This window comes from Rhinopithecus roxellana, chromosome 21, assembly GCF_007565055.1.
Source record: "Rhinopithecus roxellana isolate Shanxi Qingling chromosome 21, ASM756505v1, whole genome shotgun sequence".
NCBI lineage: Eukaryota > Metazoa > Chordata > Mammalia > Primates > Cercopithecidae > Rhinopithecus > Rhinopithecus roxellana.
The window spans coordinates 17,828,505-17,856,025 of NC_044569.1; the positions used below are offsets into that span (position 1 = coordinate 17,828,505).

General features: G+C 36.6%; 1 protein-coding gene across 4 annotated transcripts in view; it reads left to right on the top strand.

Moving 5' to 3' along the window:
* KIAA1328 (KIAA1328 ortholog) overlaps positions 1–27,521 on the top strand; it is a 397,521-nt gene that overhangs the window by 38,510 nt on the left and 331,490 nt on the right. For all 4 annotated transcript variants that reach the window (XM_030925946.1, XM_010385375.2, XM_030925948.1 and 1 more), the window contains one exon: positions 21,506–21,621. In XM_030925946.1, coding sequence (XP_030781806.1) covers positions 21,506–21,621 — 116 coding nt within the window. The remainder of the gene's footprint in view (positions 1–21,505; positions 21,622–27,521) is intronic.

Sequence of the window (27,521 nt, forward strand, 5' to 3'; positions counted from 1 at the left end):
GGGGTGGATTTCTTATGAATGGCTTAGCACCATCCTCTCTGTGCTGTTGTGATACTGAACTCACTATCACAAGAACAGCACAGAGAGCACATGAGAAATGAATGGTTTAGCTTTTAAACAACAACAGAATCTCATTGTTTAAAAGTATGTGGCACCTCCCCCACCATCTTGCTCTTGCTTTCACCATGTGAAATGCCAGTTTGCCTTCTGCTGTGAGTAAAAGCTTTCTGAGGCCTCCCCAGAAGCAGATGCCAGCACTGTGTTTTCTGTATAGCCTGCAAAACCAGGAGCCAATGACACTTCTTTTGTTATACGTTACCTAGTCTCAGGTATTTCTTCATAGCAGTGCAAGAATGGCCTAATATAGCATGCTTTTCAATTACAGAGTGACATGCAGTATAAAGTCAAAGCAAAAACTATAACTTCTTTTTAATGGTGTGAACTTTGAAGCATTCTTACAAGAGCATGGCCAAGAGTGGCTTTCATGTATCTTGGAGGGTTTAATTGAAGCCCTCTCTGTGAGGTCCTCTTTAGTTAGTATCTTTATTGATACAATGTATGAAAGAACAGTAAAGATGCCTATATAAATGTGAATAAAAGTGAAAATAAAAGTGAATAAAATATATAAATTTTAGAATTGCTATAATAGACGGAATAATTGATTCATTCAAACAGGGTGAAAGACATTAGTAACAAGTGCAGGATATTATGTGTCTAAGAATAAAAACAAATTAGAAATTTATATTAAAGAAAGACTTACTGGTTAGGCCCCATAGACTAACATAAAGAAATCTCTGGTTCATAGTTAAATTTCACTTGAATGTGATTCAGCCATTTGTGCTATTTGACAAGAAAACATGAAAATGCCTGGTATGGTTTTCTGTAATCTATGGATATCTCCTTAACAATCTGTATATGCTCAGGAAACTTTTTTGCTTGTTTTAGCCATGCTAATAAAAGAATAGAATACAAATGTGAGTCTGAATTTATGGGCTAATGAAAGACAGAAGCCACAAAGATAAATTAGGGGTATAGTGAATTATTTAGCTTGTAGAAGAGAGTGCTAAGGGATGAGTTGATATATGGGTTTCAAGTAAATGAAGGGGTTTCCCTGAGGTGTCCAGCATTGATTTACATTTGCAGAAGGATAAGTGGAATATTGATTGATCTTTCTAGGAGGTATTAAGATAGAAAGAATTCTTTTTGTTCAAGATTGCAAAATTAAGTGACCTCAGAAAGTCTTTTTCAATAAAATTAATGAATTGTTTGCATAGCTGGGGAAAGCACTGTCATTTTTGGAGACTTGAAAAATGAATGGCTTTGCAAAATACTACAGTTTGTGTTGAAAGATGCTTATAATTCTCTATATATTCATTTGCATTTTGTTACTGAGACTTTTTAAGATAGGGAGGGATACCATAGACTACTGCACAGATTGTACTGTAGACCTGGTCTTTAAAGGAAAAAAGTTTCAAAGTTGTAGAACAATGTAGGCCACAATTGCAATTTTTGATGTATATGAGCTATGCTCTAAGAGGCCTTAAAAAAACTCTACAGTATTTCATGTTCTAAGCCCATACTGTCAAGTAATGCATTGTTCCCCAGTGAATACTTGGGCACTAACTCATTTGAGGACATGTTTCTTTTTTAGACACAGATACTTTGATTTTTCCCAGAGGACAGTTTGCTATTTGTACTTGACATTTCTCAGAAGAAAAATAGAAAGTGTAGCACCATTAGTTTCCCATTGTAAAATGAGTAAATCATTATTATTTTATATTTATTCTGGTCTTTATTTTTTTAAATTGATTGTAAATTTTTTGTTGAAATTAAATGTGCATTGATTGCAGTACAGTATGAAAATTAGGGGGCTTAAGTTTTCAGTGACTCGGGTTTCTTTCTTTCTTTTTTTTTTTTTTTTTTGTCTTCCCATCAGAAGCCTTTATGGATTTTGTTTGGGGTCAAGGGGGTAGTATACAATGGTCTTTATAATGGATTACATAGAAAATTTTAAGAAAAGGAACCTTGAACCTTGAATTTGTTTTAGGTAGAAAGGCATTCTCTGAATTTTAGTGGAATTTATACTATAGGCAGTATGTCAAAATCCATTTTCAGGTGGTCTGTTCTGAGCTCTGTAATCAAAAGAACATCTTTTGAGTAACTAATGTACACGCAACATTCTTTCTTCTGGTTCTAACCAGACCCTACCTCCTAAAAGAAGTTAGTTTTCTATAGCATTTTTTTTCTTTTACATAGTATCTGGAAACATGTACAGTGCCATATGAATGTGAATAATTTCCTGTGACCTTGCTAGATCTACTCAGAATTATGCTCGGGTCAAATTTTGGTTATGAAAAGCTGAAAGGCTACCACTACAGGTACATCTGATATGCAAGTATATGCTATAGCTATTCTCAGGCAGTTTTCATGTTCATGTGCATGTTTTTCTCTTTCATAGTTTACTTTTTATATGCCTCTTGTAGTGAATTTAGGTTTCTTAGACCTGAAATAAACAGAAGAACGGAAGTAGCACTGAGCTAAGGGAAGGGAGAAGAGAAGAGGTAACCAGAAATATATATATGGCACTTATTTAAGTTGCTACCTCAAAATTGGAACTATGGCTTGAATTTAAGACATTTGAGAATTGAGTATTCTCATGTTAGTACTTGATAATTGAAAGTGTTTATTCTTTTTTTTTGAGACCAGAGTCTCACTCTGTCACCAGGCTGGAGTGCAATGGCGTGATCTGGGCTCACTGCATCCTCCGCCTCCTGGGTTCAAGCGATTCTCCTGCCTCAGCCTCCCAAGTATCTGGGATTATAGGTGTGCACCACCACGTCCAGCTGATTTTTGTATTTTTTGGTAGAGACAGAATTTCACCATGTTGGCCCAGATGGTCTCGATCTCTTGACCTCATGATCTGCCCACCTCAGCCTCCCAAAGTGCTGGGATTACAGGCATGAGCCACTGTGCCCCGCCTGAAAGTGTTTATTCTTACCATATTAATTTTCAGGTTTTGATTGAAAAACAATTATTGATCCTTTGCTCTGTGATCTGATGTTTCAAAGCATTTGTGGAAGAGATAATCAGTTTTTGTCAAGTAATACTGAATTTGTTTTGGTAGTTTTTAGAGTAATTGATTAATTTAAGATACCTATATACACTTGAGTGACATTTTATGTTAGCTCTTGAAGAGGCCAAAACATTGCATCTTTATTTATTCTGAAATATGACTTTTCTTCTAATTTTATTTATGGTAATATACATATTAAAATTATTCCATTAAAAAATAAAACTAAAATAAAATAGTGGCAGATGAAGTAAAATTCCTCTTTGACAATGCATCCCTTCCTATCCTCCCCATAGGTACGCTCCATATTATGTTTGGGTGGGATTTATTTATTTTTAACTTTTTATTTGAAGTAATTTAGAACTTATGGAAAGGTTCACCCAGCTTTGCATACATTTTGCATTACAGAAGTACAGTGATCAAAACTAAGAAATTAACATTGGTGCAGTATTTTTAACTAAACTCATATCTCACCAGTGTCATTTGACTAATGTCACTTTTTTGATTCAATAGTCAACTCAAGATCTCAAGTTGTATATAGTTGTCACATCTCCTTAGTCTTCTTCAATTCGGTCTTTCATAACCTTGACGCTTACGTGTTTTGTAGAATGTTCTTTAATACAGATTTATGTGATGTTCTCTCTAGATTAGATTCAAATGGGTGTTAGAATGCCCAAGGGGCTCCCCACTCTTACCTGCCTACATTTGGCCTCCATAAAGCTGAAATTGTCTTACGCATTTCCAGTGTGGCTGCCCTAGGTTAGCTGGGGCTCACACCTGTATTTTCCCGTCAATGTAAGTCTCCTTAGATTTCTGGTTGGTTGGTTGCCCTTCAACCTTAGCTCTCAATTGGAAATTGAGAAGGAATATCTGGCCCACGGGAAGGGAAGTTGTGCCTAGAGGAATCTGAAACCTATAGTGCACTGTGGGTGACTTACATCAACTATATACCTCAAATCAGCCTAATATCTGTTAGAGTAACTCAACTCCTACACTAAAAATCTAGGCTAGCCAAAGGAAAAGTCTGCTTGCTATCAAGTATGGAAATTAATTTACTTCCATCTCTACTTCAGATTATATATTTTTTGGCAAGATAACAACAGAAGTGATGTGCCTTTTCAATAGGTCATATCAGGGGCTACCTGAAATTGACATGCCTTTTTGCTGATGATGTTAAACTTGATTACCTGATTAAGGTGGTGTCTGCAGGTTTCTCCACTGTGAAATTATTTTTTTTAATAATTAATACAGTTCTATTGATTATAATCTAATATTGTTATTTATTTTGTTGTTAAAATTGTTCCAGCTTTGGAAATAGGAAATGTTAGGAACATAAGAGTGAAAACAATTGAATATGTAAGCAAGTAGGTAGGTATGTGTAAATAATTATGTAGGTATGTCTGAGTGACAGTAAAGAACATTGCTGCCAGTATTACAGTTTAAAAAGAAGGTGGAAGAGACTGAAAACCCAGGACATTTCTTGAAACGATCAGAGAGCTAAGGTTGAAGGGCAACCAATCAAGCAGAAATCTAAGGAAACTTATGCTGAGAGCGAAAGACAGGTGTGAGTCCCAGCTAAACTGCAGCAGACACAACTGGAAATGGGTAAGATTTCAGCTTGATGGAGGCCACATGTGGGCAAGTAAGAGTGGAGAGCCCCATGGGCAGCAAATATGGGAGAGCTTGAACTCTCTTGCAGGCTTTTTCTCCTTAGGCCCCACTTGGTGAGAGCCCTGCTAAAGCATCTCTCTTGGTCCAGGCCTTGGGGAGGGGAACAGTAGTTGCCGTGGAAAAGAAACAAAACTCCTGAGTCCTTCTCCTCTATCTGCCCTATGCGACCAAAAAACATAACTTCAGGAAGATGAGCAACATAAACTGTTATCCTTAGGATACTCGTAAAAACCACTGGGTGGTGGTGGGGCTGGGTGGAGGGTCCACGGGGAGGCAAAAAATAACCTGTGGGGAGGGCAGAGTTATATGCTGGTCCGAGAACTATGGAAGAGGAACAGTAGCACTTCTAAGACCCTAGGCATACGAGTCTGATTAGCACAGGCCTGATTAGAATAACAGAAAATATCACCCCAACCCAGACCCCCACCATCAGACTAACAAGTATCTAGTAAAAGTAGTAGATAAATACTGATGAGAAACTCATTAGATGGACCCTCTAAGAGGGAACTCATAAAGCTGAACATGGAACAGACATTGAGAAGGAATACCTGGCCCACCTGAAGGGAAGTTATCCCTGAAGGAATTTGAAACTTGTGGTGCACTGTGGGTAACTATGGCAACAATAAACCTCAAACCAGCCTAACATCTGTTAAAGTAACACAACCCATACACTGAAAACCAAGCCAAAGTGAAAGTCTCCCCATTACCAAGAATAGAAATTATTTACTTCAGTCTCTACTTCCTACCCAAGGTGTCCAGATAGCAATAAAATATGAGACATATGAAAACGTAGAGAAAACAACATGTACACAAAGAGAGCAACAGACACTGGTGCAGTTATGGCATAAATGTTGGAACAGTCTGATGAGGAATTTAAAATAACTGATTAATATGCTAAAATCTGTATTAGTTATTTATGGCTGCCTAATACATTATCACAAAATTTAGCAACTTAAAACCCTGGTAAGCTTTCTGGAGGCCCTATTGTTTGATTGAAAGGTTTTGTGAGGCCCAACTTTAATAACGTTAAAGTGTCTTTTGTGTGACTGTATTGAGGCATCAACTTTGATCTTTCTGAGGTCTTAATGAAAGATTCACCCTTGGTTTTATCTCTAGAGCATGTTTTTCCAGGTATTCTCCTGGATTTGGAATTTTCTCAGAAGACATTTCTTAATTTTAGCATGTTTTTTGCTATGGGCAGGCTGAGTGTGAAGTCCTGGCTCATTTTGGTTTAATATCTTTCCTTCAATTTATCTCTTTCTTCTCCCAGTTTACTATAAGCACCAAAAAGAAACCAGGTGGCATCTTCAGCAGGTACTTGGAAATCTCCTTAAGTAAATAAGTCACCCAGATCATTTGGCATATTTCCTACTCTACACGTTGTTAAACATGATAGTGTTGGTAAACATTGTGCTACCACATGCAATGATTACCCTTCCTGCAATTTCTAGAAACATGTTTCCAGGGCCTCTCCTTGTGGTGGCTTACAACATGGCAGCTGGCTTCCATCAGAATGAGCAAGAGTAAACAAGACAGCAGTCCCTATCTTTTTGTAAACTAATCTCAGATGTGACATCTCATCAATTTTGAGAGTCACTAGATCAAGGCTATACTTGAGGATAGGGTATTAAACAAGGACATGATACCAGGAAACAGGGATCATTGGTTTGTATTGCAGAGGTTGCCTACCACAATAACTGATCTTCCTTAATTTGCTTGTTTTAATATATTTTCTGTAGATTCCTTAATTAATTTTTTTTTCTGTTTTATTTTTTATTATACTTTAAGTTCTGGGATACATGTGCAGAACGTGCAGGTTTGTTACATAAATATACATGTGCCATGGTAGTTTGCTGCACCCATCAACAGTCATCTACATTAGGTATTTCTCCTAATGCTATCCTTCCCCTTGTCCCTCAATCCCCCTACTGGCCCCAGTGTGTGATGTTCCCCTCCCTGTGCCCATATGTTCTCATGGTTCAGTTCCTACTTACGAGTGAGAACATGCAGTGTTTGGTTTTCTGTTCCTGTGTTAGTTTGCTGAGAATGATGGTTTCCAGCTTCATCCATGTCCCTGCAAAGGGCATGAACTCCTCCTTTTTTATGGTTGCATAGTATTACATTGTATAAATGTGTCACATTTTCTTTATCCAGTCTATCATTGATCAGCATTTGGGTTGGTTCCAAGTCATTGCTATTGTGAATAGTGCTGTAATAAACATATGTGTGTATGTGTCTTTATAGTAGAACAATTTATTATCCTTTGGGCATATACCCAGTAATGGGATTGCTGGGTCAGATATTATTTCTGGTTCTAGATCCTTGAGGAATCGCCACACTGTCTTCCACAGTAGTTGAACTAATTTACCCTCCCACCAGTGGTATAAAAGTGTTCCTATTTCTCCACATCCTCTCCAGCATCTGTTTCCTGACTTTTTAATGATCGCCATTCTAACTGACGTGAGATGGTGTCTCATTGTGGTTTTGATTTGCATTTCTCTAATGACCAGTGATGATGAGCCTTTTATCTTATGTTTGCTGGCCCCATAAATGTCTTCTTTTGAGAAGTGTCTGTTCATATCCTTCACCCACTTTTTGATGGGGTTTTTTTTCTTGTAAGTTTAAGTTCCTTGTAGATTCTGGATATTAGTCCTTTCTCAGATGGATAGATTGCAAAAATTTCTCCCATTCTGTAGGTTGCCTGTTCACTCTGATGATAGTTTCTTTTATGGTGCAGAAGCTCTTTAGTTTAATTAGATCCCATTTGTAAATTTTGGCTTTTGTTTGCCATTGCTTTTGGTGTTTTAGTCATGAAGCTTTTGCCCATGCCTATGTCCTGAATGGTATTTCTTAGGGTTTCTTCTAGGGTTTTTATGATTTTAGATCTTACGTTTAAGTCTTTAATCCATCTTGAGTTAATTTTTGTATAAGGTATAAGGAAGGGGTCCAGTTTCAGTTTTCTGCATATGACTAGCCAGTTTTCGCAACACTATTTAATAGGGAATTCTTTCCCCATTGCTTGTTTTTGTCAGGTTTGTCAAATATTAGATGGTTGTAGATGTGTGGTATTATTTCTGAGGCCTCTGTTCTGTTTCATTGGCCTGTGTATCTGTTTTGGTAGCAGTACCATGCTGTTTTGGTTACTGTAGCCTTCTAGTATAGTTTGAAGTCAGGTAGCATGATGCCTTCAGCTTTGTTCTTTTTGCGTAGGATTGTCTTGGCTATATGGGCTCTTTTAGGTTTCATATGAAATTTAAAGTAGTTTTTTCTAATTCTGTGAAGAAAGTCAATTGTAGCTTGAAGGGAATAGCAATGAATCTATAAATTACTTTGGGCAGTATGGCCATTTTCGCAATATTGATTCTATCTTTGAGCATGGAATGTTTTTCTGTTTGTGCTCTCTCTTATTTCCTTGAGTAGTGGTTTGTAGTTCTCCTTGAAGAGGTCCCTCACAACCCTTGTAAATTATATTCCTAGGTATTTTATTCTCTTTATAGCAATGGTGAATGGGAGTTCACTCATGGTTTGGCTCTTTTTTGTCTATTATTGGTGTATAGGAATGCTGGTGATTTTTGCACATTGATTTTGTATCCTGAGACTTTGCTGAAGTTGCTTATCAGCTTAAGGAGCTTTTGGGCTGAGACGATGGGGTTTTATAAATATGCAATCATGTCATCTGCAAACAGAGACAATTTGACTTCCTCTTTTCCTCTTCGAATACCCTTTATTTCTTTCTCTTCTCTGATTGCTGTGGCCAGAAATTCCAATACTATGTTGAATAGGAACAGTGAGAGAGGGAATCCTTATCTTGTGCAAGTTTTCAAAGGGAATGCTTCCAGCTTTTCCCCAATCAGTATGATATTGGCTGTGGGTTTGTCATAAATAGGTCTTAATTTTGAGATATGTTTCATCAATACCTAGTATATTAAGTGTTTTTAGCATGAAAAGGTGTTGAATTTTATCCAAGGCCTTTTCGGCATCTATTGAGATAATCATGTGGTTTTTGTCATTGGTTCTGTTTTGTGATGGATTACGTTTATTGATTTGTGTATGCTGAACCAGCCTTGCATCCCAGGGATGAAGCTGACTTGATCGTGGTAGGTAAGCTTTTTAATGTGCTGCTGGATTCAGTTTTCCAGTATTTTATTGAGGATTTTCCCATCGATATTCATCAGGGATATTGGGCTAGAATTTTCTTTTTTTGTTGTGTCTCTGCCGAGTTTTGGTATCAGGATGATACTGGCCTCATAAAATGCGTTAGGGAGGAATCCCTGTTTTTCTGTTGTTTGGAATAGTTTCAGAAAGAATGATACCAGCTCCTCTTTGTACCTCTGGTAGAATTCGGCTGTGAATCCATCTGGTCCTGGGCATTTTTTGGTTGGCAGGCTATTAATTACTGCCTCAATTTCAGGAGTTGTTATTGGTCTATTCAGAGATTCAACTTCTTTCTGGTTTAGTCTTGGGAAGGTGTATGTGTCTAGGAATTTATCCATTTCTTCTAGATTTTCTAGTTTATTTGCGTAGAGGTGTTTATAGTATTCTCTGATGGTAATTTGTATTTCTGTGGGATCAGTGGTGATATCCCCTTTATCATTTTTTGCTGTGTCTATTTCATTCTTCTCTTTTTTCTTCTTTATTAATCTGGCTAGCAGTCTGTCTATTTTGTTGATCTTTTCAAAACACCAGCTCCTGGATTCACTGCTTTTTTTTTTTGAAGGGTTTTTCACGTCTCTATCTCCTTCGTTCTGCTCTGATGTTAGTTATTTCTTGTCTTCAGCTAGCTTTTGAATTTGTTTGCTTTTGCTTCTCTAGTTCTTTTAACTGTGATGTTAAGATGATGATTTTAGATCTTTCCCACTTTCTCATGTAGGCATTTAGTTCTATGAATTTCCCTCTAAGCACTGCTATAGCTGTATCCCAGAGATTCTGGTACGTTGTGTAATTATTCTCATTGGTTTCAAAGAACTTATTTATTTCTGTCTTCATTTCATTATTTACCCAGTAGTCATTCAGAAGCAGATTGTTCAGTTTCCAAGTACTTATGTGGTTTTGAGTGAGTTTCTTAATCCTGAGTTCTAATTAGATTGCCCTGTGGTCTATGAGACTGTTTATTATGATTTCCGTTCTTTTGTGTTTGCTGGGGAGTGTTTTACTTCCAATTATGTGGTCAATTTTAGAATAAGTGCTATGTGGTGCTGAGAAGAATATATATTCTGTTGATTTGGCATGGAGAGTTCTGTAGATGTCTATTAGGTCTGCTTGGTCCAGAGCTGAGTTCAAGTCCTGAATATCCATGTCAGTTTTCTCTCTCATTGATCTGATTTTGAAAGTGGGGTGTTAAGTCTCCCACTATTATTGTGTGGGAGTCTAAGTCTCTTTGTAGGTCTCCAAGAACTTTCTTTATGAATCTGGGTGCTCCTGTATTGGGTACATATATATTTAGGATAGTTAGCTCTTGTTGCATTGATCCCTTTACCATTATGTAATGCCCTTCTTTGTCTTTTTTGACCTTTGTTGGTTTAAAGTCTGTTTTATCAGAGAATAGGATTGCAACCCCTGTTTTTTTGGTTTGTTTTTGTTTTTGTTTTTGTTTGTTTTGCTTTCTACTTGCTTGGTAAATATTCCTCCATCCCTTTATTTTGAGCCTCTGTGTCTTTGCACATGAGTTGGGTGTTCTGAATACAGCACACCGATGGGTCTTGACTCTTTATCCAATTTGTCAGTCTGTGTCTTTTAATTGGGGCATTTAGCCCATTTACATTTAAGGTTAATATTGTTATGTGTGAATTTGATCCTGTCATTATGATGTTAGATGGTTATTTTGCCTATTAGTTGATGCAATTTCTTCATAGTGTCAATGGTCTTCACATTTTGGTATGTTTTTGCATACCGAAGAGTTTTGCGTTGGTTGATACCAGTTTTTCCTTTCCATGTTTCGTGCTTCCTGGGGGCTCTTGTAAGACAGGCCTGGTGGTGCCAGAATCTCTCAGCATTTGCTTGTCTGTAAAGGATTTTATTTCTCCTTTGCTTATGATGCTTAGTTTGGCTGGATATGAAATTCTGGGTTGAAAATTCTTTTAAGAATGTTGAATATTGGCCCCTACTCTCCTCTGGCTTGTAGGGTTTCTGCAGAAAGATCCGTTGTTAGTCTGGTGGGCTTCTTTTTGTGGGCAACCCGACCTTTCTCTCTGGCTGCCCTTAACATTTTTTCCTTCATTTCAACCTTGATGAATCTGACAATTATGTGTCTTGGGGTTGCTCTTCTCGAGGAATTATCTTTGTTGTGTTCTCTGTTTTTCTGAACTTGAATGTTGGCCTGTCCTGCTAAGTTGGGGAAGTTCTCCTGGATAATATCCTAAAGTATGTTTTCCAGCTTGGTTCCATTTTCCCCCTCACTTTCAGGTACACCAATCAAACATAGGCTTGGTTTTTTCACATAGTCCCATATTTCTTGGAGGCTTTGTTCATTTCTTTTCATTCCTTTTTCTCTAATCTTGTCTTCACGCTTTGTTTCATTAAGTTGATCTTCAATCTCTGATAGCCTTTCTTCCGGTTGATCAACTCGGCTATTGATACTTGTGTATGCTTCACGACATTCTCGTGCTGTGTTTTTCAACTCCATCAGGTCATTTATGTTCTTCTCTAAACTGGTTATTCTAGTTAGCAGTTCCTGTAACCTTTTATCAAGGTTCTTAGCTTCCTTGCATTGGGTTAGAACATGCTCCTTTAGCTCGGAGGAGTTTGTTATTACCCACCTTCTGAAGCCTACTTCTGTCAATTCGTCAAACTCATTCTTTGTCCAGTTTTTTTCCCTTGCTGGTGAGGAGTTGTGATCCTTTGGAAGAAAAGAGGCATTCTGGTTTTTGGAATTTTCAGTCTTTGTGTGCTGGTTTTTCCCCACCTTCGTGGATTTATCTACCTTTAGTCTTTGATGTTAGTAACCTTTGAATGGGTTTTTTTCATGGATGTCCTTTTCGTTGATGTTGATGCTATTGCTTTCTGTTTGTTAGTTTTCCTCCTAACAGTCAGGCCCCTCTTCCGCAGGTCTGCTGGAGTTTGCTTGAGGTCCATTCTAGACCCTATTTGTCTGAGTATCACCAGTGGGGGCTGCAGAACAGCAAAGAGTGCTACCTGCTCCTTCCTCTGGAAGCTTCCTCCCAGAGGGGCAGCCACCAGATGCCAGCTGCAGCTCTTCTGTATGAGGTGTCTATCAATGCCTGCTGGGAGGTATCTCTTGGTCAGGAGGCATGGGGGTCAGAGACCCACTTGAAGAGGCAGTCTGTCCCTTAGCAGAGCTTGAGCACTGTGCTGGGAAATCCGCTCCTCTTTTCAGAGCCAGCAGGCAGGAATGTTTAAGTCTGCCAAAGCTGTGCCCACAGCCACTCCTTCCCCCAGGTGCTCTGACACAGGGAGATGGGAGTGTTATCTGCAAGTCCTTGGCTGGGGCTGCTGCTTTCTTTCAGAGATGCCCTGCCCAGAGAGGAAGAATCCAGAGAGGCAGTCTGGCTACAGCGGCTTTGCTGTGTTGTGGTGGGTTCCTCACCCAGTTCGAACTTCCCAGTGGCTTTGTTTACATTCTGAGGAGAAAATTGCCTACTCAAGCCTCAGTAATGGTGGGTGCCCCTTCCCCCACCAAGCTGGAGAGTCCCAGGTTGACTTCAGAGTGCTGTGCTGGCAGCGAGAATTTCAAGCCGGTGGATCTTAGCTTGTTGGGCTCTGTGTGTGTGTGGGATCTACTGAGCAAGGCCACTCAACTCCCAGGCTTCAGCCCCCTTTCCAGGGGAGTGAATTGTTCTGTCTTGCTGGTGTTCCAGGTACCACTGGCGTATGAAAAAACTCCTGTAGCTAGCTTGGTGTCTGCTCAGATCGCCGCCCAGTTTTGTGCTTGAAACCCAGGGCCCTGGTGGTGTAGGCACCCGAGGGAATCTCCTGGTCTGTGGGTTGTGAAGACCGTTGGATAAGCGTAGTGTCTGCGCCAGATAGCACCATCCTTCATGGCACAGTCCCTCAGGGCTTCCCTTTGCTAGTGGAGGGAGTTCCCCAACCCCTTGTGCTTCTGGGTGAGGTAGTGCACCATCCTGCGTCTGCTCGCCATGCGTGGGGTGCACCTACTGTCTAACCAGTCCAATGAGATGAACCAGGTACCTCAGTTCGAAATGCAGAAATCCCCCACCTTCTGTGTTGGTCTCACTGGAGCTGCAGACCAGAGCTGTTTCTGTTTGGCCATCTTGCCTGGAGATTTCTTAATATTTTCTATACAATCATTTCATCAGCACATAAAAATTTTACTTTTTCTTGGTCTATAGGCATTTTATTTTCTTGTGTTATTGTGCTGGCTATGACATCCAGTCAATAATGAACAGAGGGAGATAGTAATAACTGACATTTTTGCCTTATTCCTGAAGTGCAAAGGTAGGGAGGGACAAATTTTTGTTTTACCCTCAGACATATGTTAACTGTAGGATTTTTCATTTTTAAAGATTCTTTTTATTAGATTGAGGTAGTTTCTTCTGTTTCTAGGTTGTTGAGTTTTTATTGTAAATAGATTGAATTTTGACAAATGCCTTTTCTACTATTATAGATGAGCATATGAGGTTTTTCCTTTATTCTGTTAACATAGCAAAATACATAAATTAATTTTCAACTGTTAAATCTTGCCTTCCTGGAGTAAACCCACGTTAGACATATTATCTTTTTTTATGTATCTGGATTCATCTTGTGAATTGTTTTTTAGAATATTTTTCAGCTATACTTATCAGATAGATTGGATTATAATTTTTGTTTTTCATAATACCCTAGTCAAATTTTGGTATCAAGGTATGGCTGCATTATAAAATGAGTACGTATGAACTAAAAGTGATGACCAGTAAGTATTAGAAAGTTAACATTTTTTTCTTGGTTACCAACTTAAGCATGTAAATAATCAAATATCTGATCAGCTTTAAGTACTGTTATCATACTACCTCTTATCGTTTGTTTCTTGAAAAATGAGTTTTATTCTTAGAGTTTTTTTTTTTTTTTTTTTTTTTTTGAGATGGAGTCTTGCTCTGTCACCCAGGCTGGAGTGCAGTGGTGCGATGTCAGCTCACTGCAAGCTCCGCCTCGTGGTTTCATGCCACTCTCCTGCCTCATCCTCCCGAGTAGCTGGGACTACAGGTGCCCACCACCATGCCCAGCTATTTTTTAGCAGAGATGGGGTTTCACCGTGTTAGCCAGGATGATCTCGATCTCATGACCTCGTGATCCGCCCGCCTCAGCCTCCCAGAGTGCTGGGATTACAGGCGTGAGCCACCGCACCTGACCCTATTCTTAGAGTTTTTAAAACAGTATGTACTTAGATCAGTTTTCTTTATATCTAATCTTTTTCCTGTATTTACATTTATTTTTGTTATTTCCATTTTTCATATCGAATCTACCATATTCATTGTATAGAAATTTATGTATTTCACTTTTCATCTAAAAATTCTTATTTCATTTAGAGTTTTTAACTACTTAAACTTTACTTAAAAGGAAAGAAGAAGGTCATTCCTTAGTAGGAATAAAATGTATAATTCCATTTATTAAACAGCATATTCACAGTTGTGTACCCATCACCACAATCAGTTTTAGTATGTTTTCATCACACCAAAATGAAACCCTATATGCATTAGCACTCACTGCACACTTCCCACCAATCCTTCCTAGCCCCAGACTACCACCGCTCTGATTTCTTTCTCAGTGAATTTGCCCGTTCTAGATATCTTATGTAAATGGAATCATACATGTGATCTTTTTTTTTTTTTTTTTTTTTTTTTTTGAGACGGAGTCGTGCTCTGTCGCCCAGGCTGGAGTGCAGTGGCCGGATCTCAGCTCACTGCAACCTCCGCCTCCCGGGTTTATGCCATTCTCCCGCCTCAGCCTCCTGAGTAGCTGGGACCACAGGCGCCCGCCACCTCGCCCGGCTAATTTTTTGTATTTTTAGTAGAGACGGGGTTTCACTGTGTTAGCCAGGATGGTCTCGATCTCCTGACCTCGTGATCCTCCCGTCTCGGCCTCCCAAAGTGCTGGGATTACAGGCTTGAGCCACCGCGCCCGGCCACATGTGATCTTTTAAAACTAGTTTTTAAAACTCAGCATAGTGATTTCAAGGTTTATTCACATGGTAGGTAGCATGTATTACTACCTAATTTCTCTTTGTTGCTGAATAACATTCCATTGTATAGACAATGACACACTTTGTTTATCTATTCATCCATTGATAGATATCAGGTTGTTGTACTTTTATTGTGGATAATACTGCTATGAACATATATGTACAAGTTTTTATGTGGACATATGTTTTCATTTCTCTTGAGTATCTACCTAGGAGTAGAATTGCTGGGTTGTATGGTAACTCTGTGTTTAACTTTTTGAAGAACTGCCAGACTTAAAGTGATTGTGCCATTTTACATCCCTACTAGCACTGTACAAGGGTTTTTGTTTTTCTGCAGCTTTGTCAACATTTGTTATTATCTGTCTTTTTTTTAATTATAGTTATCCTAGTAGGTACGAAGTGGTATCTAATTGTTGGTTTGATTTGGATTTACCTAATGGCTAATGATGTTGAACATATTTTTATGTGCTTGTTGGCCATTTGTGTTTCTACTTTGAAGAAGTGTCTGTTTATATCCTTTTCAATGGGATTTTTTTATTGTTGAGTTTTTCAGGCTTAATCTATTTCATACACCAGTCCCTTCAAGATATATGCCTTTGTTTTCTTCTAGAGTATATAGTTTTAGCTCTTACATTTTGGTCTTTGATTAATTTTGAGTTAATTTTTGTATATAGTGTGATGTAGGGGTCCAACTTTATTCCTTTGCATGTAGACATCAAGTTACCTCAGCATTTTTTTTGAAAGGTTATTATTTTTTCTTCAATTTTCTTGGTACCTTCATTGAAAATCAGTTTACTAGAAATATGAAGGTTTATTTTGGGTCTCTCAGTTCTGTTCCACTGATCCATGTGTTAAGTCTTCATGCCAGTACCACACCGTTTTGATTACTGTAGTTTGCAGTAAGTTTTGAAATTGGGAATTGCAAATCTTTTGTGTTCTCCCTTCCTCAAGAGTGTTCTGGATATTATGTGTCCCTTTCATTTCCATATGAATTTTGGGATCACTTTCTGCAGAGAAGCCAGTTGAGATTTTTACACTTAATCTGTACATCAACTTTGAGACTGCTGTTTTAACAATATTGTCTTCCAATAATGAATGTGGTTTTTATTTAATTAGGTCTTAATTTGTTTCAAGTGTTTAGTTACTCTCAGGTATGATTTTTGTTCCTTTGAACTTTATTCTTGATGAAATTGTAAATGGAATTGTTTCCTTAATTTCATTTTGGGATTATTCTCTGCTAGAATATGAATATACATTTTTCTGGGATCCTGTAACATTGCCAAACTCCCTCGTTAGTTCTAATAGTTTTTTTAGTGAGTTTCCTCACTTTTTCTATGCACAATCACATCATATGAAATAGTGATGGTTTTATGTCTTCCTTTGGAATCTGGATGTCTTTCCTTTTTCCCCCTAATGTAATTGTTAAGAATTGTTCATTATTTTCTTTAATATTTTTACTATCACTGTAGCACTGTGTTGAATTGAAACAATGATGGCAGGTATCCTTATTTTGTTCCTGAACATGGAGGAAAGCATTCAGTCTTTCACTATTAAGATAACATTAGGTGTGGGTTATTGCATAGATGGCTTTTATCAGATTGAGGAGGTTACCTTCTCTTCTCTTTATTGAGTTTTTTAAAATTATAAATTGATCCTGGATTTTTTTCAAATGCTTTTCTACATCTATTTAAATGATCATGTGATTTTTGTCTTTTATTCTATTGATATTGTATATTACATTAATTGGCTTTTGGATATTAAAACTACTTTGCATTCTTGGGATAAATCCTAATTTGTAATCATGTAGAATTATTTTTATCTACCTAGATTCTGTTTGCTAGTATTTTGTTAAGGAATTTTGTGTCTGTATTCATAAGAGATATTGGTTTGTAGTTCATAGAGCCCTTTTACACATGTATTGCTGTATCTTTGAACCTGAAAGCACTTATGTTACTTTAGGCAGTACATTTTAAATAACAGCCAAACATTAAAATTTGTAAAGAGGGAGTTAAATTGATTTCACTGAAATATTTCTTTGTAATGAGAGATCCCTTCTTTATCAATGCAATTATTTTTGCTTGAAAACAATTTAATTTTTTTCTATTTGTTAGGCATACTCTGAAATCTGTTCCTTCCTTTTCCAAATCTTACCCACTAAGTTGATCATCATAATTTACAAAATACAAGCAACATACCCAGCTCCCAAATGGTAGATATTTAAATAAGGAAGAAACTTATCTGTTTGACTATTAGGTGAGCTAGAATTCTCTTTGAGATAGGTTTGCTGACTTGAAGTTGTCTTTCACATTCGTTTAAAAGTACCAATTTCTGGAGTATTTGGAAGAATATCAGGAGTGTGCAAAGTCATAAAATAAATCCCTTTCTAAAACATTAGTTTTATTAAAAAATTTAGAATAGGTGAGTATGGGGAAACTTTTTATATTAAAATAGAATAGTTTTATGGCGAGGAATACAAAATATGCATGAATGTTTAAGGTAAAGCATAAGACTTCAAATAAATTCAGTACTTTGGCCTGATTTTCAGCCCAACCACCCAGTTCTCCTACCTGTTAGATAAGAGTACATTTTGTGGAAGTTTTTGAGAACTACTCTGAGGTATTACCAACAATGATGATTTCTTTATGACCAGGTTATTGCCCTTCTTGTAGATAATTAACAAATCAACACTACATTTCCTTCTGTCTGGAAGGAGATGTATTTTATCCTATTAGTCAAATAGTTCACTTTTATATATTTAGATTTTCATTGTGTTAAGTAGCTCTTTGCTGTACAGTAGTCCTCCCTTATTTGCAGGAGATATGTTACAAGACCCCCTGAAACTCTGTATATATTATGCTTTTTCCTATATGCACATACTGATGATAAAATTTAATTTCTAAATTAGGCATAGTAAGAGATTAACATCAGTAACTACTAGTAAATAGAATGAATGTAACAATGTACTGTAATGAAAGTAAAATAAGGGTTACTTGAACACTAGCACTGATATACCTCAGCAGTCAGTCTGATAACCCATATGGCTACTCACAGGCGGGAATCGTACACAGTGTGGATATGCTGAACAAAGGGATGATTCATGTTCCAGGTGGGACATAAGTGGACTGGCTGAAGATTTCATCATGCTACTAAGAAGGGTGCACAGTTTAAAACTTAAGAATTATTTATTTCTGCTATTTGCCATTTAATGTTTTTGGACCACTGTTGACATTAGGTAACAGAAACCACAGAAAGTGAAACTATGGAGAAGTGAGGACTAACTATTGTACTTTAAAATGTGATACAGAATTAGGTCTTTTTATTTTACTTTGTGGTCTGAGAATACTTAGATGAAAAATATGACCATGATACCAAATAGTTTCTTGTTACATATACTTCATTGGAAATACTGTTGAACATAAGACAGATTTCATAATGAATATCAAATCTTGAGGTTGCTTTATTGGCAGGTCTTCTACATTGAAAATCTATATTAATATACTAGCTCATATTAAGTATGCTAATGGACCACAAAGAAGCCATGCATATCTTTAGATAGGCCTATCAAAAAAATGTTGCTCTTTTTTCTTAATACAGCTTGTTAATTTTATAGCCTTCTAGGGCTTAATAATTGCTATAGGATAGTCAAATCATAGCAGCATAACAGAAGAGATTAAAAAGAAAAAGCCCTGCTTAATAACATAGCAACAAATATTTCAAATATACTCCAGAAACTAAATTTAGAAAAGAATGATTTTATCTGGATAGAATACATTTTGGGAAGAGCTCATCACAGACTCTGACATTAGGGAATTTCTGACCTGGCTGGACTCTAGAGATAATCTGTGCATTTAGATTAATGTTAAGGTAAACCTGCGATCTGCTTTTCTGTTACTGTTTTCTATGACCATGGAGCATTGTTTGTTGAAGAAACTAATCTTTGGGACATTCTTCATATATCTAATGGCTTTTATGAATGGGATTGAAACTACAGAAAGCCATTTTTTAGATCCCTTTTGGAAACTCTTTACTGAACAAAATTATTGTGATTACATTTTCCTTTAGTAGGTGTTCACTAAATACCTTTTAATAAATAAATGAAAATAAATGTTTCAATATCTACTTATAGATTTTCCTCTTTCATTGTGTCTTCAAGATTTTACCAGTCTAAACTGGGAGGGATTTTGTTACATATTTTCTTACCTTGACAGTGTTTATTCTTTGCTCACAATACGGATTGGGTATCCCTAATACAAAAATTCGAAATCTGAAATGCTTCAAAATTTGAAATTTTTTTAGCACTGGCGTGATGCTAAAAGTGGAAAATTTCACACCACGCCTTATGTGACAGGTCACAGTCAAAACACAGGCATACAGCACACAGTTTATTTAGTGTACCTCCACAAGGGAAAAAAGACTCTCCCAAAACCCCTGTAGCTGTGATAGAGCATTTTTGAGCCTGCCCAGATTCTCTCGCGCCAGCAATCCTACAGAGGCATCTGAGCAGGCTGGGCATGCCAACAGCAGGCCCCTCACAGTGTCCCACGTGGGAACAAGACCTCCTTGCATTACTCACTGTTTGTTTGCTTATTCTATGCTCTGTGATTTAAAGATACTGTTTAAAATGTTAAAAAAAAAAAAAAAAAAAAAAAAAAAAAAAAGGCCTACATCATACCCATCAGGTAATGTCCATATTCCCAAATTGGAAACTATTTCAAATCTGAAACACTTCTGGTCACAAGTATTTTAGATAAGGGCCACTCAACCTGTATACAGCATCACTCATTTCTTTGTTTTATGCATCGTCCTACAGATTCATTACTTTGTTTTGCATTTCTGTAGTCTCATGCCAAATTTCACGTCCTTATACTTTTTAATATTTCTCTAATCTACTTATTACTCTGTCATGCTATCGGCATAGCTTTTACCTAAACCATAGTATTATATGTCTTGTTCCATGACCAAATGTTTGGTAACATTTTCCTTCTTTACAAATGGTTTCCATATTTATAAAGGATACACACACACACACACACACACACACACACAGAGTCAAATATTTATAATATAGTGAAAGAAGTTCTGGAACTTCAGTGGGAAAGGATTTTTAAAATTGTCTAGTCTAGCCTTTTTTCTTTCTTAGTGAGATTAATAATGCCCAGAGAGATAAGCAGACTTTGTCAAAGTTACTTTGAAAGATGTTATTGCAAGTGGGCTTCAGAGTAATAACAGGAAAAGGGAAGGCATTGTAAAGAGATGGGAACAAAGGAAGCAGGATAACCTGCTAACAGAGCATAAAGTCTCTTTGTGTGTATATATTTGTTTAGTTGTCTGAATTCTTTGTAAATATATCAGTCTTTGAGATTACCCTCTTTGAAAGAAGGGCCTGGGTCTCATTCATGGGCCTAGTGCTGTATGGTAAACATAAATAATATATAGGCCAGAGAAAATGACTTGAATGCTATGATAAGTAAGAAGAAATAAACCTATTTATTGAGCAGTACTATGTGCCATGTGCTTTCACACAAATTATTTCAAAGACAAGATACAATCAACTCTTGAACATTCATGATTCTAGTTTTCAGTTATCCGGTTGATTACAGTATCTCTACCAGAGGGCAGGCAAGAAGGAAAACCTATGGGATTCATGTTATACAGAAGTTGCTCTAGTAGTGTAGGGTTCTGGGCAGAAGTACATTTAGTAGCTCAAAGAAAAGGTTTAGATTCCCTGTGGGCTTCACTTACACCTATTCCTGTTATCTTATAGGATATGTGGCATTCTATGAGCTTTGGAGAAATAAGTACCAGTAACAGAAATTTGGGGTTAATGTCTCTGCACACAGAGTAGAATGAAAATTAGGGTTGTCCCAATACATACGTCAGTGAATTGCAAATAAAGTGTTGGTGTTGTTCATGTTTGTTTGTTCCTAGATGTTTGTTTTTTCTGTCTGTGCTCTTGTCAGAAATCATCCCTTTCTGGTTTGATTAAGTTGGAATCGTTTTCAGAGTTAAACATTTTCTTAGTTAATGTTTTTAACTTTATAATTTTTTTTGGACTAAGAATAACATGTACTGCAAACCTTCCTTTACGTTACTGTCATCTTTTTATTTAATCATACTATTTATATGCTACTAAAGAATGCAGAGTATTGGTACCAGGAAAAAGTAAAATTGCCCGTGTATATTTAGTAAAATATTTAAAGTACATATTTTGTTTATTTTATTAATAGGATTTAAACAAACGTATACAAAATGTAAATCAAAATCCATTGATTGTACCTGTTTTGGTAACAAAAAAAAATGAAACCCATGTTTTAAAAATTGGAATATATTTCTGTCCTGGATTATAATTTGGCACCTGCGTCCTTTGTAGGACTTTCCATATTTAAGATGTCTCTGATGATTGAAAACATTTTTAATGTAAAAGTTACATGCGTCTTTTATTACAAAGGTGAAAAAGATTGCCTTATGAGAGATTAAGTTTTTTAAAAAGCAACAACAAAAACAGAACAGAGTGTTCCTGAAGAATTCTTCATACCTTTGGAATAAGTCTGGTTTTTGTACACTGCAGCTATAGGCACATATTTAATTTTATTCTGATAGATGTTAAAATTTTTTTCTATTATTTCTTTCAGAGTAAGTGAGGAAAAGGAAGTGACGGAGGAAAGACTGAAAGCTGAGCAGGAGTCATTTGAGAAGAAGATCAGGCAGTTGGAAGAACAGAATGAACTGATCATCAAAGAAAGGGAAGATATCCTTTTGAAAGTCTTCTTTTTTAACGTGCAGGAAGTTTGACTATTTCATGAAGACAATGTAAACTCCAGAGAAATAGTTGTTCTAATTTGTAACAGGGAGTAAATCTGCATGTGCTGCTGTTTCTAGGCAATCAGAACGACACTTACCAGTATGTGCTCTGGCTTCCTTTGTGCCTGATAATGCCCTCCAGCTGTTTTGCTGCTGCTGTTATGCTGCTAAGCACATACTTATCAACTAAAAAGGACAATAAGAAATTTGGTCATTTAAATATAGTGTTGGAACTTTATTAAATTCTGTTCCTCTGCTGTAATTGAGCTGGAGCCTCTTTGTGTTTAGTATTCTTTCTAGTTAAAGCTTTGACAGTCCTAGGAATTCTCTGAAATCATAAAAATTAAAAAAAAATTCTTTTTACTGTGAAGATGTTGTAATTGATAAGTGTCTACATGGCAACATAAAGCTGCCAAATCCTTCTTATGGAGCAGAAAACTATTGGGTTTAGACCTAGAGGGGTGTGTGTGTGTGTGCGTGTGTATAGCATTATTTATAAGTAAAAACATATTTTAGGGATGTGTTAAAATAAGCTATTTCTGAAATTTCTTTTGAATAGTTAGAATTACTTATCTTTTGGGTATTGTATGCAGCAATACTCATGTAGAAGAGAAGTCCCTAAAGTTAGAGTGATGGAGCTGTCAGCTAAACTAGTGTGTGAGTGCATGAAACAACCATTGTTTTTATTGGCAGTATCATCATTAACTTGATTGTTAATAATTGTTTCAAAGATTCTGCAAATGTCAAAAATGGTCATGTACTGACAGTAACTATGCCTTTGTGAATACCAGAGAAATGGAAGCATAAAGATAAATTATAATAATTAGCTTGAAAAACACAAGACTGTAGCTACAAAAACAGAGTCCTGAACTTTTATTTTCCAATCAGTGGAAGTTCATGATAGAAAAATAATATAATCAGAATTCTCAGAATTGATTTGCTGAGTATAACATTAAGAAGGCGTGTTGGCCCCACAATTCTAGATCAGTGCTTTTTCAGTTATTATTTTTTTCTACATCTGTAGCATTTGGATAATCATCTCCCACCTTCTCTTTTTTTTTTTTTTTGCCCACTTTGACTTCATTGCCATTGGTTATTGACCCTCCAGGTAGATTGTCTTTTGTGTTTTTCTTCCTGCTACTTTTTTCTCCAGATTTAAAGGAATGCTGTTTAGTCAGAATTCATAACAAAGTGCTCAGCCAGTTTTATTTACTCTTCTGCTTCTCATGAGGAGTAGTACTCCAGGTCCTAGCATTTTCTAGAGATGGTAGGTTAGAAATGCTTTCATTTGCAAAAAAAAAAATTCAATTTACAAACTCCTTTATTTCTCACATAACAATAACTCTGGAGATCATGGAAGATTCAGTGGTTTAATATTTTCAGTGCTGGCATCTTTACAATTCTCTCAGGTTTTTTTAATGGTTGCTCAGATTCTAGGCATTACATTTCCATTAAGGCAGTCAGAAAAGGGGAAGAGGTCCTGGTAATTATGACTCCCTCTCCCTCCTTTAAAAAACATAACAACTTTATGAGAGCACTCTCTACTCCCCACCCAGTGGTCTTTTATATGATATTTATAAAGGTCCTGCATTTTATGATGTGGCCATGGTAGGCTGCAAAGGAGGCTAAGAAAGTGAGCATTTAACTTGTCCAACTTACGTAGTAGAAGGCAGCACTGCAGAAGACTGGAAATGAAGTCAGCCCCCAACTCTGGTAGCAGAGGTAAGGGAAATACAATTCACTCTTTGTATGGAGAGGAGGTGGTGATACTTTAACCTTCCTGGTACAAAAAATCTGTAGCATACAGTGGAATTGGGATGAGTTGGGGAAAGGTGAGAGAGGTTGGTAGTAGACAGTTTAGAAAACCTGGCCACAGTTAGAGTGGGCCCTTGTTTGGTAAAATACTTAAGAAAATTTTGTGGTTATCTGGAAAAGTAGAATCTAACTCAAGTAGACTGTTATATTTAGCACTTTCTGGGTCAGGATTAATTCTATTCAGTGCTAAACCAGTCTATACTTTGCATGGCTGTGAATGGTTTCTTTTGTCAAGCTAAATGTTATGATACCTGGGTGATTGTAGTGACACTATTTTTCATGTTTTCCTCATGATTTAACTCAGGGGTGAACACACTACTACCATGGGCCACATCCAGTAGGGTGCCAGCTAATTCCAGCCATACCCATTGCTTTATGTATTGTCCGTGGCTGCTATTGTGCAACAACAGCAGAGTAATTGCAGCAAACACCCTATGCCTTTCCTAACCTAAAATATTTATTATTTGACTCTACAGTAAAGGTTTGCTGGTTCATGATTTATCTTACAAGCTAAGAAAGGAAAGGAAAAGATATATGAGTAAACTCAAAGACTTTTAGTCATGTGGCATAGTCAGATTTATTTTACATATAGTAAAATAGGCATTTCTTTATTATTGTGAATAAGAATTGGAGTAAATGTTATACCATTGTCAAAAATTAAAATGTTTTAGTTGGTCTAACTGGTTTAAGGTTTTTTTTTTTTAAGCACTAAAATATAGGTAGTATTTATAAAACTTTATTATCAAGAAGGAAGAAAGGAAGACATGATTTTTTTAAAATGATATTTATGGTTTTTATTCTGAGTAGATCACTCAGGTGCAAATCTCCTTTAACCAGAATAAACCTGTCAAAGGTTAATATAGATGATTTTATAGTACATAAACCTCTATAAAACTTAGAAACATAAAACAAGATTATAATTTAAAATAATATAATTCTAACTACGGATACATTTACCTATCATGTATGAATGATTCAGACTCTTAACGTATACATGAAATCAGATAATTTCAGATCATTTTAAAGTCTGTTTCTGTGTGAGAAACTATATCCATTAATTCTGATTTTTGGCATTTTAAAGATGTATTTTACCAACATTTATGGGATTTTTATTTTAAAAGTTTGAGTAACTTGATTTATTGATCAACTGTACAAACACAGACCAGTGCCTTAGTAAAAAGGAAAACATATTTTACGTGTGTGCATCAGGATCAGCCTGTTGAAGGGTTTGTTCTCGTAGAAAATTGTGCATTTATTATTAAAACATAAAAAGTCTTAGTAACGTTCAGTCTTTAAGCAAAGGAAGTTTATTTCTGGATAACTTAACCATATAAATGAATGTGCCATTTACAAAGCCAAGCAGTCTGATGAACTTAGTAGGTTTTTGCCTGGCTGGATGAGTATGAAAAGAAAGATAAATCTGAAACTTAAAGAGAAATATGTACAATCACAATAATTCTGAAACATGTTAGCATGTAATAGTGTAAGACACAGAGGATGTAGCCATTATAAAATTTGATTAATATTTAAGCTAATTGTATTTCTAGAACATATGACTCAGATCAGTGGTGAGCAGTGGTATTAAAAGCTTATATTAGAAAAGTATTAAAGTCTAATGTTTGCTGACTTCACTGTTTTAACTGGCATAGCAAAGGAAAGTGACAGCAAAGAAAGCACAGTGGGATTTAGAGTCATAATCCCATTTTAGCACTGACTAGCTATCTGATCCCTTGGGAAAGTTACTCAACTTCTCTGAGTCTTTCATCTATAATATGTAGATAACTAACATGCCTTTTTTGCAGGCCTATTGGAATTTGATAGATTCTTTACATTATATGTGTAAAGGACCTAGTCTAAGTAGCCACTGAATAAAAAAAATAGCAATTCTCATTTCTACTATTATTAATACGGAGCAGGGATGAGATGACTAGCCCAGGTTTCTCATTTCTGTGCCTTTCTTCATTGGGATTTTGTTGATTTTCATTAGATTATGCAAGGGTTGGGCTGCTTAGTAGCCCAGTAGAAGAATGCTTTGTCTTCTGCTTTATCTGCTTTATCTTCTGATCTCTCTGGAAGGAAAAACCTCTCTATACCACTAGCACCTGTTGAGTGCTCACTGGGAGGAAACCAAGTTTTAGTTTCCTCTCCCAGAAATCAAACTGAGTTGTGTTGTTTTTTTTCTTCCCCCGCCCCACATTTTGGTTTGTTTCTGTTACCTCTCTGACTAGGACTTAGTAAACTGAAGGGCTTTAGAGGTGCTTGTAGCTCACATCCTTGAGCTCATTTCATGGGTCGTCATTTTAGAAACTGCTCTTCAAAGAAAGAATTTTAAAGGAACTAGCTCGCTCGCTTGCTTGCTTGCTTGCTTGCTTGCTTGCTTTCTTTCTTTCTTTCTTTCTTTCTTTCTTTCTTTCTTTCTTTCTTTCTTTCTTTCTTTCTTTCTTTCTTTCTTTTCTTTCTTTCTTTCAAGCAAAATCACCTTTATTTGCATATGGTATGAAACTTAATTTGGCAAATCCAAATCAATGATACTATCTATGTAAAAGTAATAACCAGTCAGAAGATTAAAATGGCAGAAAAAGAAGTTTAAAATGTCAACAACAAAATATGGCTGGGCACCGTGGCTTACTCTTGTAATCCCAGCACTTTGGGAGGCCAAGGCAGGCGGATCACCTGAGATCAGGAATTCAAGACCAACCTGGCCAACATGGTGAAACCCTGTCTCTACTAAAAATACAAAAATTAGCCGGGCAAGGTGGTGCATGCCTGTGGTCCCAGCTACTTGGGAGGCTGAAGCATGAGAATCACTTGAACCTGGGAGGCAGAGGTTGCAGAGAGCTGAGATTGTGCCACTGAATTCCAGCATAGGTGACAAAGTGAGGCTCCGTCTCAGTAATAAAATAAACCTAACAGTAATGTACAAAACCTTTAGGAGGAACATTTCAAAGACTCCTGAAAGACAAAAGCAGAGTTGAATGAATGGAAAGACAGCCCTTGTTGTTCATTTGGATGACTCAACAAAAAATGATATCAGATATTCTCCTAATTCATATATGTGTAATGTGATTTTCCAAAAATGTATATATGAATGAGATTTTTTCTGGAGCTAGACAAGTTGGCTATGAAATCCATGTAGAGAAATATGCAAAATTAACTAATCAGCCTCTTATAAAGAAGAGCCAAGAAGGAAGTGATTAGCTCTCTATCAAAACATGGTACATGAATAAACAACCAGACTACTATAGAAGAATAGAAAGTTTAAATGTAAATTCAATTACATACGCAAATTAAGAATATAATTGAGATAGCATTTCACAACTGTGACAGCAGGATGAACTTTGTAATAAATAGTATTGTGACAACTGGAGAGTCATTTGGAAAGAGATAAAATTGGAGCTCACGCCTCATACCATACACCAGAATAAACCCTAAGAATCAGAAGTCCAAAAAGTGAAAATATGAATTATGTACACATATCTGAAATTCAAGAAATACATATAATTTTAAAAATTGTTTTAATTATTTTATTTCAGTAGTTTTTGAGGTACAGATGGCTTTTGGTTACATGGATAAGTTATTTTAATAACTGATTTCTGAGATTTTGGTGCACCTGTCACTGGAGCAGTGTACATTGTACCCAATATTTAGTCTTTTATCCCTCACCCACTTTCACTCTTCCCCCCTCTGCTGAGTCCCCAAAGTCCATTATATCATTCTTATGCCTTTGCATCCTCATAACTTAGCTCTCACTTATAAATGAGAACATACCGATGTTTGGTTTTCCATTCCAGAGTTACTTCATTTAGAATAATGGCCTCCAGCTCCATCTAAGTGGCAGCAAGGGTCATTATTCCATTCTGTTTTCTGGCTTAGCAGTATTCCATGGTGTATATATACCACATTTTCTTTATCCACTTGTTGGTTGGTGGCCACTTAGGTTGGGCCCATATTTTTGCTATTATGAATTGTACTGCTATAAACATCCATGTGCATGTGTCCTTTTCATATAATGACTTGTTTTCCTTTGGGTGG